At 31.8% G+C, this 18,386-nt stretch overlaps 1 protein-coding gene and 1 pseudogene across 1 annotated transcript; one reads left to right on the top strand and one right to left on the bottom strand.

Annotated features, from left to right (window-relative positions):
* The first annotated feature begins 1,858 nt into the window (after positions 1-1,858).
* Positions 1,859-2,798, top strand: LOC108815415 (uncharacterized; annotated as a pseudogene).
* A 5,000-nt stretch (positions 2,799-7,798) lies between these two features.
* Positions 7,799-9,146, bottom strand: LOC108816315 (F-box protein At2g27310). The gene has a single exon (XM_018588895.2). It carries the CDS (start codon positions 8,947-8,949, stop codon positions 7,915-7,917), a length of 1,035 nt encoding a protein of 344 aa, XP_018444397.1. The 5' UTR covers positions 8,950-9,146; the 3' UTR covers positions 7,799-7,914.
* Positions 9,147-18,386: the final 9,240 nt, after the last annotated feature.

Genomic DNA, 18,386 nt, shown 5'->3' with positions numbered 1-18,386 from the left:
ATTTACGTGCATTAAAGGGCATTAAAAGCTCCAAACAGTTCGTACAAGGTTGTTCCCACTATTCATGGCAGTGGCAATATTATAAATACTTGAAGAATATGAGGTTGAGACAGTAAAGAAGCCATTTTCGAAAAACAAAAAAAATAAAAAGTTAATGGCATTTTCGTAGATTAAATGGAGGTGTGGGGTTAAAAACTCAAAAAAAAAATGAGTCAAAAGAAAAGGTTAGTTTTATGTTTGACTTCAAGTTTTGAGTCACTTTTGCAAAAAGCCCTTTTCGTTAACTCTGTTAAAAATTTGACCATGCTTGTTAATTCCTAGTCATGGTGAACAAATATTTGCACTCTGTTCCAAAGAGTAACATGTGGAGTTATGTAGTTTTTTTTTTCCATTATCCAGCAAAGTGCAAGTGCTTTAATCTATGAATGCAAAGATAACTCTCATCTTATTATGTTTTTTGAACCCATAAGTTGGGTTTGTCGAGACAGATCTTCCAAACTCATCCATAACCACACTATATTGCTAGGTATAAGTCAAAGAACCATTCAGCACATATATATCATATAAGCATATGGCTTGTGGATCAATGAGTATTGTTTGCTTCTCCGCTATATTAAGTCGCTCATTTGCTGAGAACCAAGCATAACATTCTTCTTCTTCGTATTTTATCAGCTCTGAGAATCAATGTCTATGCCTCTGAACAATTTTTTAATCCAACTTTCCAAAGATACCATATTATCTAGGAATAAAGATCTTTGTCGAGCTCTAGGTTTTCAAAATTGTTTTCCCACCATAAGAAATAATCCATTTTGAGTAGACACACAAAAGCTGGAAGATATTTGACTTGAAGGAGTTTCTAACAAAACTCATGCTTGTAAAGCCCGTGGACATTCGAAGTTTGCATCAGTGATAGATTCATCTGGCTCTCCACATCCTAGACATCAATTATCACATCACATATGAAGACATATAGGATTCTTTATAATTGTTACATGACTTGTTATTAGCTTCAATTAAAGATGATGCATCTTCTAAGAGGCATTATATTTGAAACCAAAGGTCTGAAGCTTAGTGATACTTGATTCCTAAATAACCTCCCTCCCATTCTTCGGGATACTACTAGCAAACCAATATCATGACTTAAAAATATACCAGCCACTCTTCTTGTTGTTTCAACAATAGGTATCTGGATCTGTAGTTCGGTTAACGGCCAAACTCCAAATTATCAGAATGTCTCCAGCTACCACAAATTATCCAACATGTCGATATCCCATTCTGTCATGACTGTTTTAATAAATCACTAATTGGCATTCTAGAATGCATAACCAAGACATTTGGCTGGCCGGTCTTGCATGTGTAGTCATAATCCATGGATATTTCCTTGCTTTAACCTTGTAACCTGAGTGGATTTTTGGTCTACTTCGCAATGTCAATAGCAGTCTCACAGATAACATGCTTGTCTAAACATATGAGGTAGTATCTGTATAACTTTCCCACAATGGCGAGGTAAGCCTATAATACTTACCACGCAAAACCTTAGCTAATAGAGGATCAGAAAATTGTAATAATGTCCATAATTATTATCTCAACAGCGCCATGTAAAGTTCATAGACTGACTCATTAAGAAGCTGGACATAACATAGATCAGAAATGATATCGCAATAGATTTGGTTAAAACCTCATTTCCTCAGTTAAGTCTTATCTTCTATATTAAACCTCAGTTTTTGTTTAATTTGACTTTTAACATCAACTTTCTCTGTTTCTTTTTTTTTTGTAAAAAACTCACACTTGGGGTCAAATACACACTGGTTTTGTTCAGGAAAATTTTGAGGCGATATGTCAGCGACGTATGAAAGACATGGTTAGCATTTGTAGGAGGACTCAAAAGCAACCAAACTGGATCCACGATACTCTATGGGAAGAAATGACAGCGCATTGGGACACTCATGAAGCGGAAAAAGAGTGAGACTACATCAGCGGCTCGTTTGTCTGACCGGAACGGACTTGGTCCACACAAGCACAACTCTGGCCAGAAGTCTTTCCAACAGATCGAACATGAGATGGTGTAAGCTATTTTCGCTCCTTCCATAAAAGTTAAACAATCTGTATCATTTAACCTTTACTTTGCTTTCTTTTTTTTTTACCATTTTAGGTTGAGGAATCGGGCAGACCAGTTTCCCTTGGTGAAGTTTACATCAAGACACATACAAAAACGGATGAGACCTATGTTGATTTCAAAGCAGAGCAGGTTGCAGAGATATATAAGAAGAACAGAGAAGCTAAGTTGACTGCCCTTGGGCCGAAAACTCACAGAGTTCAGATGGTGATTCCAATGATCCACAGCTCTCCATAGAGGAGGATAACGAGATATTCCTTTTGGTAAGCTGTGTCTTTTTTTTTCCCTTTATACTCGATGCTCTTTTCTTCTGGTTTATAGTAACAATTTGATTATTTTTTTGTAGTCTACTTTCACAATTGAAAGAGGACAATACTATGGCATTGGAAGCCTCCAGCAAACTCTCGTCAATGAAAAACGGAAGTACAGTGAGTTCTCTTCTTCTGCATTCCTCGACATGAAGAAGCAGCTTAAAGAAGCTCACCGCAAAATAGAAGAGCAGACTGCTTCTAATGCAGCACAGGCTACTACTATTGCAGAGCAGGGTGCTACTATTGTAGAGCAGGGTGCTACTATTGTAGAGCAAGCAAAGCAGATCAACGAGTTCTCTGTAGTGAAAAATTTTCTGTCTGCAACTGATCATAGATTTGATGAGTTCGTATCTACTAATTCCACCACCTGACCATGATTTCTTGTTTATATCTCTAGGACATGAAACATGACTTTTGTTTAGTTGTTTTTTTTTCAAACTCTCGGTGTTTGTCAACATTTTCGGTTAACTCTCAGTGCTTGTTAACATTTTCAGGTTTAAAATTAATTAGTGTTTTCTAATTCACAATTTGTTTAATAAATATAGTTTTATTATATAGCATTACAAACAAGAAGAAAAAATAACAAAATTACCAATTAAAAGAAACAAAAGGAGTCTGAATATAGTCGTAAAACAATGATCAAAATAGCAATATTTTACGACTAAATAGCGACTCATAAAAAAATGTATTCGCTAAGCAGTCACAGAATTAGTGACTAAAATTCGACTAAATTCTCGACTGATTTACGACTGAGAATACCGACTGATTTACGACTGCAACCAGCTGACTGATTAACGACTGCGCGTAACCGATTGATTAACGACTGAGAATATCCGACTGATTAACTACTGCATTTAACCGAAATACTCGACAAAGAAAGTAGTTGTAATTTAGACGTGAAACAGTCTGAGTGTAGTCATAATATATTATGACTATTGCCCGACTATTTTCCGACTGATCTTATTAGTTGTAATTCAGTCGTAATTCAGTCGTTATTTAGCGACTGATTTCCGACTGATGTAATTACCGACACGATGATTGACGACCATAATTTTCAGTCCCTATTCAGTCGTAAGACGTAGTTTGCGACTGTTTACCTACTGATTCTGCATCGGGGTCTACTTGTTTTCTTGTAGTGTTTTGATAGCCACTGTGTCAACCAACCTTAAACTCTATCTTGTGGTATGTCCTTAAATAAGGCAAATAGCTTACATTTTAAGCCACTGATATCTTCAAGTATTCCCAAGTAAGTATCCATGCTAACTTCATTCTGGATCCCAAGAGAGTATTTAATTGTTTGCTTTAAATTTCTAGGGATTCTCTTATTAAAGAGTAGAGATGATTTATTGAAGTTGATACATTATCCAGAAGTTTTCCATATATCTTTACTTCTTTCATAACTTCTTCACATTATCATAGTTTCACTTTACAAAAGAAAATGATGTCATCAACAAGGAGAAGGTGAGATACTAGAGGGTTAGCTCGTGAGACACGCATCCCCATTATATTCTCTTGATTCTTTGTATGACTAAAAACGCCTTTAGTGCATATAGTAGATATGATAGGAGAAAAGGGGTCTCTTTCACGTAATCCTATTTCATAAACACTATTCCCTCTAAGCTAACCATTCATAAGACTTTGTACTTGGCTGATATTGTACACCATATAATTCAATGAAAGTGAGTGAGAAGCTCATTTTCTGAATTACAGCTCTGATGAAAATCTGATGAAAGTCCATTCCGTCATGTTGTACGCTTTCCTCATATCTAGTTTTATTGCTTATCTCTTGTTTCTATCTATTGGCTTTGTTCTAAGCACATGAAACATCTCACGAAAAATCATAATGTTGTATGTAATATGTCTTTCAACAATAAAGGTTGATTGAGTTTCTGAAATACAATATGGCAAAACTTTTTTTAATTTATAGCATAAAATCTTAGAGATTATCTTGTAACTGACGTTACACATACTGATGGTCTTCAACAGAGACATCTCCGTGGACTTATCCTTCTTTGGAACGAGACAGAATTTGTATGATTCGGTCCTCAAGCCATAATGCCATCGAAAAGAATTCACTAACTACCTAAATCGTTCTTCACTATATTCCAAATTTTATTGTAGAATAAAGTCGTCATCCCATAGAAACCCGAAGTTTTTTGGGGTGCATTGTGAATAAGGTTAGCTTGACTTTCCATTCCATAACATGAATTATCAGATTTCATTAATCAAAATTTTGATGGCCATAGCCACATTTGCTAAACTTCATCAATCTCCCTAAAATCAGATGATTCAAAAATTTTCCTAAAATAACTTGTACTATTGGCTACATGTCCTTCTTCGTTTTCATCTATACTTCTACATTTAAAACTAACAAAGGATATACATACATATATACATATGTATGTTACATATACAGTAGAACCTCTTTAAATTAATAATCGATAGATTAATATCTCTATAAATTAATATAATTTCATAGTCCCAAAATTGAGTTTTTGGTTCAGTTAGTATTTCGATAAATTAATAATCTCTATAAATTAATAAAAATATATAGTTTTGGTGTAGTCCCTACATTATTAATTTATAGAGGTTTCACTGTATGTATATATATACATATATATACACATACACATATACATATGTATACATATATATAGGGCTTATTTGCCAACTAGCCATATTTTGAATACAAATTAGATAAATCTTATTGATTTTGACATAATTTAGTATCTAACATTTATACTATAAAATAACTGGTTTTATTATTTTTTTGCAGGTACCAGGTAAAAGGTGGAAAAATAACATGACCAGTAGAAGAAATAATCATCCACGTATACTTTTATTGACCACATACATATGCACCGAGTATTCTATTCTATATCACTGAAATGGTATAAAATTTTAACATTATCTACAGCCCTTAAATACTAAACATATCTGAAATCCAATCCTTAGATACTAAACCTTATCCCAATCCCACACAACTTCTATACTAAATCCTAAACTCTAATCAGTAAATCCTAAAACCAAATCTAAATCATAAACCCAAATATAAACTGTAACTCCAAATATAAGCACAAAACTCATATAAATTGAACAAAATAAATAACATAGTACATATTTATGAAATTATAAAATATCTATAATTGCATGGAAGAAGTTATTGCTAACCCCAACTATACTCATTCACCTTCTAAATACTAAACTCAAATCACTAAACCTTTACCCAAATATAAACCATAAACTTAAATAGAATAGAACAAAATAAATAACACAATACATATTGGTAAAATTATGAAATGTCTATGATTGCATGGAAGAAGTTAATGTTAACCCTAACCATATCCCTCACCTTTTAAATACTAAACCCCAAACTCTAATTTCTAAACCAAAAACCAAACCCAAACCCAAATATAAATCATAAACCCAAATGTTAAAATCTAGAAGGTACATAATATTATGTAACGATCATAGTACAATTTTTACAGATTCAAAAACATGTAACGATAGTGAGAACTTAAGAAAATTACAAACTATATTTCTAAACAAAATACTTAACTTTTTAGTAACCGTCAAATGGAATGGAACTTTCTAAAATAGTATAGTAACAGAATATATCGCATAATAAAATATAAAAATACATATTGCTCATCTTCTCCGATCAACTTTGATAATTCACAGAGACAAAAGAAAAATACTGTAATGATGAAGCAGTGGTGTGAGGCGAAGCGCCGATGTGAAGGGAATAAGAGGTTCGGGCTGCTTTCTCACCGCTTGGATCTGTAACGACGTCTTCTCACAATCGATTTCAGAATTGGGGACGATGGTGGCGGTGGAAGATATCAGAAGGATCAAATTCAGAGAAGGTTGACGACCCGACGCTGGCGACGATGTGGAACAAAACGGTGGGCTCAAAGAGATGGAGAAAACCATCGACGGAAACCACGATTTACTTTTGGGGGTTAATAATTTTTTTTTAACATTTAGCAGGTTCTGCCGGTTGATGCAAAAGATATTACAGTATTAATATGTATTTATAACGGTGTGTATATGTCTGGTAGGGTAAATGATTAGTATGTGAATTATGCATTTTTGTGTGATTATAAGGTCCAATTTCTCGTATATATGTATATATATATGTGTGTATATATATATATGTATATAATAACAAAAGGCTACCATAAATCTTTCTTTTTAAAATTAACAATATATATATATATATTAGTGAAGCTTTAACAAAATATAAATTGACAAAATATGTATAATAATATTTTGTTAATATATATATAACCAAATAAAGTGAAGCTTTAATAAAAATAAATATTAGAGCAATGTTCTTAATGGAAACTGGGTCTTTTATCCATCTTATCACATCATCGAGCAAAAGAGGAGAAGAAATATGTGACACGAGGTGAAAAAATACCAAACATGGCAACTATAAAAACAGTCAAATAACAAGTGCTAGCGAGTTTCCGAATCTAAAGAGCACAACAAACACCAAGAACATGCAACCTAAAACTCTTACCCCCCATCCCCCCTCCCCCACAACAGAAAATGGATAAATATTAAAGCGTGACTAAAAGAAAAGAGCTTTCTCTCTTTGGGACACCTAACTCCCGAAACTTCATTTCTCCTCCAAAACCTCATCATGTCTCGGGAAGGTAATATGTCCCAACCCAACCCAAGTAGAAAACATGTTTTGGAATTACTTAACTGAACCAGACCACTTTGTGCAAAGACGCTTTAGGTGGTGCCTTATTTAAGAAATTCTATGTAGCTGAAGAGGAGAGTCACTCAAAGTGTTTTTCAGCTGCCAAACATATACAACGTCCACTTCTATAATAAATTCATGATTTGGTATAAATTGCTTTAGCAAGCGTATAACTAGCATTCTAGACCGAGATATGTAACCATCGTCGAAAATTCCCAAGAACATCATCAACTACGACATCTGTGTGAAGTCCAGAAACTAACAGTCCATGCTCTCCCACCACATCCAACAAAAGATCCCTCTCCTGTCCATTTATCCAGCCAGAAACTGGTTGTATTTCTATTTCCTACTTTGCAAGCAACCAAGACATAGTCAATGGTCTGAGTTTGCACAAAACTTTCCAAATTCAATCAATTGCCTGACGATAAGGTTTCATTTTACATATATTATTCATATTTGATATTATTATTTCATTTTTGCATATATATAATGAATTATTTGTGTTAGCGGAAAATTCTTTATTTTTAATAACAAATATATTATTTATATATATTATAATTTAATATATATTATAATTTGGCAAGAAACTAATCTTATTGTTATAACAAAAACATTTTGGCAAGAACATTTTGGCAAGAAACTAACAATAACATATTCGTATATGTGATAAATAGTCCTTGTTTATTCTCATATATTTCATTATTACAAGATCATAAAAGAAAAGCACATGTGATCAAAGAAATGTTTATATGTCGTAGTGTCCTTATTAGCATATTCTACCTTAACAAAATAAAACTCCACAAAAGGACAAACAAAGAGAAGCCAAAGATCATACAAATTGTGTCTTGAGCTTTCTCCCTCCTCTCTTTCTTCTCTCTCAAATATGTCTTCATCTCCGTGTATTCCTCATACCTTTCTTTAACTCTTCTTCTCTCTTCACCACCACCATCTTTACAACATCTCTTCCCTTTCAACATCCCTTGTAAAATTACCAAACTATCCTTCCCTTTCAAACATTTCCCTTCTATGTCTTCTACTTGCAACCTCACGTCCCTCACGTGCACTTCTCCCCCCACCTCCTCGTCCACCTCCTTCCACGTCTCCGCCGCTCCACACGACACAACCACCGCGACCTCCGCCGCCTTTTTCTTCCCGGCCGCCTCTGCCACAATCGTTGAAAATCTAATCTCTAAATCTCCGGTTAACCAGTTCCGCCTAGCAGAAACAGCCTTTCTGCTAGATATATTCGCCGCACGTTTCTTGATCGGGTCTATCACTATCCAGTTAAGCTCCATGCTTTCTTCCATGTTTCTCACCCAGGCTTCGTAATCCCCACCCGGATATAGTATCCGGGTCTGAACTGATTCTTTCTCCTCAAGCATATCGACTCGAAACGGAGCCGACAAGAACCATCCTGCTTTACCGTTCTCCATCTCTCGAACCTTCGAGTAGATTAACTCTCCTCTATAATAAAGGTCAACGGCTGAGATTAGCCCCGTGGTCGGTGGATCGTGTTTCTCCGACTGACACGTGTATTCAGTGAACGGGTACGAGTCAGCGAAGAAGGAACGGTAACCAGAGGGGAAGGAGGATATGGCTTGAACGACACGTGAGTCGTCGGCGGAAGGCCACGTGGTAGTGGAGATTTCCCGCCAGAGCTTCTGTTGATTGCAGAGAGTTTGGAGATAAGAGGAGGTTGACGCGGTGGAGGCTAGCGCCAGACCGTCGAGTCGGGTTAAGATTTGGGTTTGGATGATGTCAGGATGAAGTGTTGAGATTGAATCACCGATGCTGCATTGAACGGATGCCATTTAGGAAGTGACGGAGAAATAAATAAATTTTCTGGTCTTTTGAAAAAGAATCTATAAGGAGATGATTATGAAATTAGACGGAGATATATAATGAATGAATCAGAGATATAAAGAGAATGAGGAAGGAAGGCGATGGTTCAGTCAACCGTTGCTCTTTTTAGACTATTCTATTTCAAGGTTCATTATTCGTTTTCTTATCTTGTATACTTTATAGATATAACATCATACATGCCCACATTTTCTTTTTAGAAAAACTTTCTTTTATCAACTCGCTATTGTATGTAATATACACGGTCCTAAAGCTTTTAGGAACCCTACTCAAAAATATATATATTTTTAATTTAAGAATCATATAAAATATTTTTCCTGGTTCTTTGTTTTTGTAAAGATAGTTCTATTTTTTTTAAAGAAATTAAATTTCGAAGTTTACTAAGATAAAATTGTATATTTATTTTTATTTCTACTACTAGAGTTATTCATTTTGTAAACATATAATATATTAAAAATTTATTTTAAACATATTTTCTAATATATTTAACACTGTTTAATAACATATATACAAATGATTATTTTTCAAAGAGGGCCCCATCAAGTGAGTACCTATTCAAATGTTTCGGACCGGTTTGATAATAGATTAAACTTTTATTATTTTACATTTATAACAAATTATTATTTAGTCTAATTTTATTTTTAATCGTTCTTGGATTTAATATTGGGTTAAAATGATTCCAAAGAGGAAAATACTTATCTTAGTAGAGAGGTCACGTAATCTTTGAAACAAATTTCGTATTTCCACGTTACTTTAATTATTAGATTGACTTTTCAAGCGTTTTGGTTTTTGTATATGAGAAAGTTTCCCATATTTTAAAGAAGACATTTTTTGATATTTTTCCCATGGTCGGTTAAAGGGGTTTTAAGTTTAACCAACGTCAATTAATAAAATGCGAAATAACTTTGATTGTCCCAGTCAGAAGACTCAGACCCGCTGGCCTAACTTTCGATTGTGGAGTGACGCTGTAGTGTTGTGCTTAGATTGGTTCTGGTACTATGCTAGTGTTTACTAATCTTTGTATTAACTGGTAACTATAGTATAATAACGAGTCATACAGTAGTTTTGTGATTACAGTAAAAAATTCTAAAAAGTTAATATTCAGTAAAATATGTATTTTTTTGTTATTGAGTTAGACAGGTTAAAATTATACACAAATAATAAAAATAGAAGATAATAATTAATGTTACAAATTTTGTATAAAATATGATACCATTAAAATAATAAAATAATATATAAAATTACAAATAAATATTATAGTCATTAGTAAGTTTTCCGGAGAGATTTTCAGGCGAGTTTCCAATAGTTTTTCTATTAATTTCTAGTTTTAGATTTAAAGGAAGTTTATATATTAGAAAAGTTTCCACTTAAATATTTCACTTGGTTTTAACACATAAAAAACAAATAAATATATTAAAAATTTAAAGATTCATCTTACTCTTTTACAGAGAAAGAAAACAATAAAATACAATTTTAAACAAAAAGCAAGCATATTAAATGAATATATATTTTGTTCGGATTTAACATACCAAAAAATAAAAAAATTGTTGAAAAAGTAAAGTTTATCAATTGGCGGTTTGCATAGCAGACTTCTTTAGATATATATTAATACATTACAGTTTAGCAGACTTTTAAAGAAATATGTTAATGAAGTCTGAAGTTCGCTGTATCCTCAAATCTGGAAAATGTTAAAATAACTTCCAAACAGAGAAAATATGAAAATAGAACTTTTAAGCTTAATTAATAAGAAAACAATTACATTAGGATGAAATCTTGAATCTAACACAGAAACAACTCAAAGTAAACATATAATTTGAAAATCTATCTTTTATGAGGAGAATATGAAAACCATATAATGGAAACCTGCAAAAACAACAAGATAAAATTGTGAAAAAAGATACGAGACAATGAAATGATAAATTAATATAAATTTTGGTGTCTTCAAGTTCACATAAATTAGAGAGTAGAAGTAAGAAAATTTTAGAGAGAGAGAATAATTACATTTTTGATGCAGCATATAAAATATAAAATATATGTTAATTTTTTTATATAAAGAGACAAAATTTAAAATTATGTCAAAATTTTCGGTGTAGAAACTTCTTGAGAAATCAGTAGTGCATTATAGTTTAGTGAACTTCTGAAGAAGTTTCCTAACCCTAAATTACCTTATGTTCTAGAAGACTCTAAAGAATATTACTAGTTCATAACTTCTTGGCAGATTTCTTAAGAAAATCTTCTACGTACCCATAAACTCTAAAATCAAATAGTTTAATTTGATCACAATAACATTTCATTGAACATGAAATCAACTTCTAAAATTTTTAATATATAAAAATCTAAACATTTATATGTCAAATTTTAATTCAAAAGAATATTTAAAATTCAAAGTTTAACCTTAAAAATACCAACATTACTTGAACATATGTTACCAAACCCGAACCGACAAAAAATCATGACATACAATCTATGTGAAAAATCAGTTTTATTGAATTAAATTTACATTATTTTGAATTGTTTTATTTCATGATTTCAATTCATTTTCCACAGATCAAAATTTTTTTTTCAAAATTTATAAGTAAATTTTAGAATTAAATAAAATGAGTACACTTCTCAAGAGGTCTTTTAGGAGAATAATTCATTGTCTATATAACTTCTCAAGACTATAATTTTAAAAGTGTTTACAGCTTTTTGTCTGGTCATAATTGGCTAATTTTAATTTATTACTTTATAAGTTACTTTTGTATTTGATTCAATTTAAGATATAAATTTACATTCAAATTCAATTTTTGCATCATATTTAGCAAATTCTCTAAAATTCTCAGCGAAATTACTTATAAAGATTGGCTGATTAGCTTAATTTATACCTACAATAGTTAAATTGAATAAAAGCTGAATTAATAAAAAGCTAACTTTAAGAAGTCAAAAAAAACAAATTTTGATTTAACCTTTTTTTGGGCCGGGGGGGGGGAACTTTATTTTGCGGAAAACTATAAAAATATATATTGATATTTTATTGTATATAAAAAGACTAGGCATTAACATTTTATCCGGGTCAAAAACTCGAACGGAAACTAACCCAAAATACATGTTCGGGTCCTGTTTCATGCTAAAGTACATGTTGGATTCTTTTTAATGGGTCTCGGTTTAGGTTCAGGTCATAAATGAGAGCCAATCAGGTATCTGAAGTACCCAAAATGTATTGTATATGTTAGGTATATTTAAATATTTTCATTAATTCATTTTGGTATTTCAGATATTTTTTTTAAGTTTTGATTTCGGATTTTCTGGTATAGTTTTGGGTTTTAGATAAATTTTTGATTTTCAGAAAATAAAATTGGGTATTTTTCAGTTCTTCAGATTTTCGGATTTAAATATTTTGGATCCTTTCAGATCCTGAATATCTGAAATGACCAAAACACATAATATACCTGAAATTTACAGATATTTTATGGATATTGAAATTATAAACCTGAACTGATTCGGATCCGACAGTTACATACCTACTCAAATCTAAACAGAATTTTTTAAAATATCTAGTTGGTCTAAATGTTTAGGATTCCGACGTAAACTGATCTAAACTCGACCTAAGGATCCGAATGCGGAGACCTAAAGAGAGTATAAAATTTGCTTATCCCGACCTTTAAACTGATTCTTAATGCATACGAGATATGTATATTCAGGATATTAAAAACCATTAAATTTTAAATTGGTAATGTATGTCTCCCATATACCTCACATATGAAACATATTTTATTATATCTAAAAGTATGTTGTTGTCATGGGGTCCACAATATATTATCCCATTTCATAAAATGTTATTTTGACATTTTTATATTGAATAAAATACAGTTAAAGTATATTTATATTTTTACTAGCTACACTTATTTAACTATTAGTATCTAAAATAAATAAAATTATTTATAAAAGTAATGTAGTTTATAATTAATATCAAGCTGGAAAAAATATAAAGTGCATTATAATTCTTTTTTGATCAACTAATTGCATTAAAAATTCTAAAATTACATTTTGTAACAAGAATTTCTTTTGAAATAATATTTTTGTGAAATAGAGATAGTAGTAATTATTAATTAGAACGTAGATACGCGTAGCGTAAGCGAGGTTTGCTCTGTAATAGTGATTAGTGCGTGAGCTGTTACTTTCGTGTTAGTTATTAAAAAGGTTAAGTGTGATTTTCGTTATAGACTTGTGGTATGATATAAATATATATATGAAGTAACAAAGGCGTGAAGTTGATTATTACTTAATCACTACATTATACTTATATATATACTTCTAGGTTCAACTCTTGTTGGGATTAATATTACTAGTGTACACGCACTCTTTATCAACTGCTAATATATCTCGTATATTATATAATTTTCAACAGCTAAATTATTGTTTTACAAAAAAAAAATTGAGAAGAACTGCAAATTGAGTTCAATTGCAAAGTGAAATTAATAAATATAAAAAGGAATAGGATTATAAGAAAATAAAAAGAGCCAAAGAAGAAACATCAAACGCAGCCTTATCTAAATGTCACTAGACAGTAGTCATGTGCTTTTTCAATCAAACCTAAAGACTACCAACTCTTCAAAATTCACCTTCTATTCCATAAACGACTAATTATCCTTTTGTTATGCTTTCTTTTCTTTTGTCTTAACACATTCTCCTTTTTCTTTGTTGTCTCGTGAAAATAAGACGAAAGAATGGTTGAAAGGATGTGGACTGCGTATAAATATTACGATTGGGACAAGGTAGGCGGGCCTTATTGTAGTTATAGTTGATGCTGGACTAAACAACGAACCGACGTAAAATATTAAGGGTAGACGGGATTGCACGTATGTTGATTTAGAAATGATATGGTCTAAATACACCATAACAATATTTTATTGAGTGAGTTACCTTAGAGCATCCTTAAAGGGAGATTTTTAATGGATGTGCTTAGAGTAAAAATATTAGTAAAATAATATATTTAGTTTAGTCGTTAGTGGAATCGTGAGAGAGAAGAAGAAGAACAAAAATAAGCACAGATCTTGTTCAAGCACTTTCAAACTGATCTTAACCTATTTTTTCATTTTATCCTATTATTTAAAACCCAAGCACATGCAAAATGATCATCCATTGAGGATGGCCTTATCAGACACATTTTTCTTTTTTTTTGTCATGATAAGACATTTGTTGCTCGAAGCATGTTATCCTCTTATTCCTTGTATGTTTGTACACAATTATCCTTTTTCCTTGTTAAACAAAACTCAAACCTACTTAGTTTTTTTTTTTAAATAATGTTTTTTTTTGTAGGAATCATCTCTCTCTTTCTTTATGTGATTATTTTCAAAATTAAAGTATAGAAATAAATAATTTTGAAATAATAAGCTATAACTTTTTTATCTTCTACATTTTAAGATCTATTTTCATATATATATATATATATATATATATATATATATATATATTAATAATTATATAAAAATGTATGTATATAAAATGTGGACGAAAAAAATCTGAACATGGAAAAATATGTAAACAAAAAGACGTGGACATGGATGGTTGGAAGTGAAAAAAAATTAAATAAAAATCTCTAACACAAAAGTTGTTTTCTGTTCGTAGTTGGGGTTCTTGGGGAAGCTTAGAAAAAATAACATTTTTTTTTGTGAATGAATCTTGTTTAAAAAGATTAGAGATTATAATTCTGCCTAACAAAATCTTTTAATGGTTTCTTTCCTAATCATTATGACCAGATGGGTGGACATGGATACAAAAAATATGAACGGAGAAAATATTGACTTGTACATAGTTCACGTTTTAATTTTTTTTCATGTCTTTGTAGGAAAGTCAGATGTCTTTGTAGCGGTTAGTTTCTTTTTTATTATTTTAAGTTCTTATTATTATCATCCTATCAAATGTTTTATTTGGTTTTCTTTAAAATATAATATATATAAAGCAAATATAATTTCGCAATAGATTGTAACTTTTTTTCTTCTATATTTTAAGATCCATTTTCATATATATATTTTATATATTTTAAAAAGATTATATAAAATGTGTGGACATGAAAAATGTAGATAGAAAAATGTGTTCATGTACATGGGAAAGGGAAAATGGATATGAGATTTGAAATCAACAATGGGGAGAGAAACTACTTTTTGTGTGTTTGCCAATAAAAGAAAAAAATATTTAAAATAATTGAACTAGGATTAGTTCTCTCTAATTAGTAGTGTGGTTAGATGAGTTAGTTTGAGGGCATGAAAGACAATAACTATGGATAAAGTGTCTGACCAGCATGAAGTGTTTTATGATGTAAATCATAAGACATAAAGTGTCCTAGAAGGTAAAAAAATCTATTTATTTCAAAACATAAATCGTTTACCTATATACTGAAAAGTAATGATTCAGAAAAACAACTTCTCGTTACAAAAGTTTACTTAACCAGATCTGATTTAAGTTTAACTTAACTATTATTAACCTAAGCCCGAGTCACCGTCTCAACACTGTCGACCACTAATCTGCACCTCGTGACCCTTTTGGTTTTTTTTACCCTTTAGTTATTGTAGATAGGCCGTATCGTTTAAGTGAGAAAGCTATTTGTTGTAGAAAAAATCTCCAACACCACAAATTGGAAAGATATTAATTCTGTACAACATAGATGAGTCAATTCATTTATCATCATTTCTTTTTTAGGTTGGAAACTCCTCTAATTTAACATATTATTAGAATCCAAGCCATATAATCCAATATGATCCATATCAATTTAGCCCAAAATTAGTTCATCGATTCATGCTTGAACATTGTGAGATTAACGGTCAAACATCCATCATTCTGAAAAGGTCTCCAACATTGGAAGTTGGAATTGATCTTAAATAATATGTATGATAAATAGATCAATAATCTTATCACCAATTAGTTTTAAGTTTGAAACTCATATAACTTAACACCATTAACGTGAATCTAAGCCATGATAGTTAATTGGTATCTTCTATATTTCTTGTGTTGCAAGTAACCTAAGTAATATGAATGTTAATTGTTTTTTTTTTAACACAAAGCAATCATGTAACTTAGGTTAATTCTTGTTGGACGAGGCAGATCATTCGTATCCAAGCATTCTCGATCCATCTCACATTAGCTAAGATGAGAGTTACTCTCTTAATTACTCATATGCGGCCTATTACTTTGACTATACGTGCCTAGTTAATTCTAATATGTCAAGTCTTTTTGAATTAGGTATGGTTGGAGTTTGTGTGTTTAGGATTTTAGGTCCTTTGCCTACACTGGAAATAGGAAGTTAGAAGGTTCAACATTGTTTACTTCATTTAATGTAATAAAGCAATTGAATAACGAGAGGAATATATGATATCCGGAAATAAAAATGTGTTTATGTATGCTAGCTTGAGGTTGTGTTGATTGTACAACCAACTTACTCGATCTGTTGATTTGTAGCCTAAGAGGTTGATAAAGTGTATCTGGAGCAATGTTTGTGGACACTAGTCCCATACGCGAATCTTATGTAGACCTCTATTGGAAAGAGGTGTATGAGCACTAATCTCGTAACTAGGAACTTCGTTTGTTTGTTTTTATGATGTTTTATGTGTCGTGTTTGTTTCATGTTAAATTTATATTATATATTTTTAGTGTTATGCCTGAGTTCATGGAATTCATTTTTAACATCTATATCTCACACAATGATTTCCATTTTACTCACCCCTCTTTCTTTCTTATTTGAGATGAGAATGATAAGTAGATATAATGTGATGGATTGGTGCTACTAGGTGGGTTTTCATTTAGATATATTTTGGTTTGAGAGTAATTCTTGAGAAGCTTAAGTCCTCCTCCAGCTCATGAATATGAGTTTCAATAAGCCAAAGTAATGTGATGGATTGGTGCTACTAGGTGGGTTTTCATTTAGATATATTTTGGTTTGAGAGTAATTCTTGAGAAGCTTAAGTCCTCCTCCAGCTCATGAATATGAGTTTCAATAAGCCAAAGTAGAAAAGTCATGAAGCAATCAGAAAGAACCAACTAAGATTACATGATGAAAGTGATGGCGGATCACAATATTAACAAATAAGCATGTCCTTTATTAGCAAACCTGAGTTTTTTCTTTGGGGGCGATGCAATCAGAATCTGGGAAGAACAACTAAAATCAAGTTAGATCAACAATAACAACCATTAGAGAGAACGCCAAAGCAAAAGTAAAATTATGTGAGTAACCAACGAATTAAAAACCTAATAATCCCAGTAAGCGATGGGTCTCCGAACAACCTCTTGAGAAAACGGCAAAGATGCAGATTGTCGAATGTTAAGTAGGACTACAAAATCGAGGTTAGCCATGACGGAAGAGGGGAGTACAAAAGTAAGAACTGCAAAATACTTTGGTTTGGGTAGTGAGGGTAAATTTATATCAAGTGGTTGATGGAATCATGAGACGTCTGGATTTGGAGGATGAAGAATCAACGGGAGGTGGATCGAAACAATAAATGATTGAGTAAACAACATTATTGATTGATGAAGTAAGGGTAGATGTAACGGCGATTACAGAGGAAAGGATCTCAGTGGAGACGAAGTGGAAGAAACAGCCTTCGACGACGTTCCGGCATAATATTTAGTTTGGGCCATAGCGAAATTTGGAACCCACACGGAAAGCTCATTTTCAGTCTATTTTAACCCATTAAAGATGACATAGGCAGATTAAATCTCTTGATTGGTTAATTTTTTCATCTAACGTAATAGTTCTCTCCATTGAGGATTAAGGGCTTTTAGTACTGTAAGATAACTTCAAACTTATTCTTAAAGCAATTTCATTGTATTTTGCTGATTTTAATACTCTATTTCTTATAAGTGATCTTATAATTGATCGATATCTTTCTAATAAACGCATATCAACTAACTTATCTTCGAATTCATTTTTTTTATTTTAGTACGACCAAATTCAGTTTCAATACATTGTAAAAACTAGACTGCTTGTATCAATCACCTTTCCACTTACCGTAATCATAAGGTGGCACGGGACTTGCGCTGGTAAAACGGTTACTGACCTGAGCTATCGTCGTTTAGTTTGCAAGGTAGTTAGTGGACAAAAAAAATAAGTTATCAAGGTAATTTATTTTGGTACAACACGCCGTGAGCTTTAGACCAAAAAGAAAAGTTGACAAGGTAATTTATTTTGGTACATTTGAAGGTAATTCATATCCCATCACAATTCTTGAGTGATCAAATCCATCACATTTGAAGGCTGTGTTTCATCTCATTCGTCATTTGAAAACAGTCCTGGTCAAGCATCTTACTAACTAGTTCTCTTATCCGAAAGTACTTTGCAATTTTGATTTTCGTAAAAAGAAATTCCTATTTTGCTTGTCTAGTTCTAACTCAAATACAAGTGTTTTCTTTCTCTTAT

The sequence above is a fragment of the Raphanus sativus genome, unplaced genomic scaffold (assembly GCF_000801105.2).
Source record: "Raphanus sativus cultivar WK10039 unplaced genomic scaffold, ASM80110v3 Scaffold0770, whole genome shotgun sequence".
Lineage (NCBI taxonomy): Eukaryota > Viridiplantae > Streptophyta > Magnoliopsida > Brassicales > Brassicaceae > Raphanus > Raphanus sativus.
This window is presented reverse-complemented; position numbering and strand designations above follow the sequence as displayed.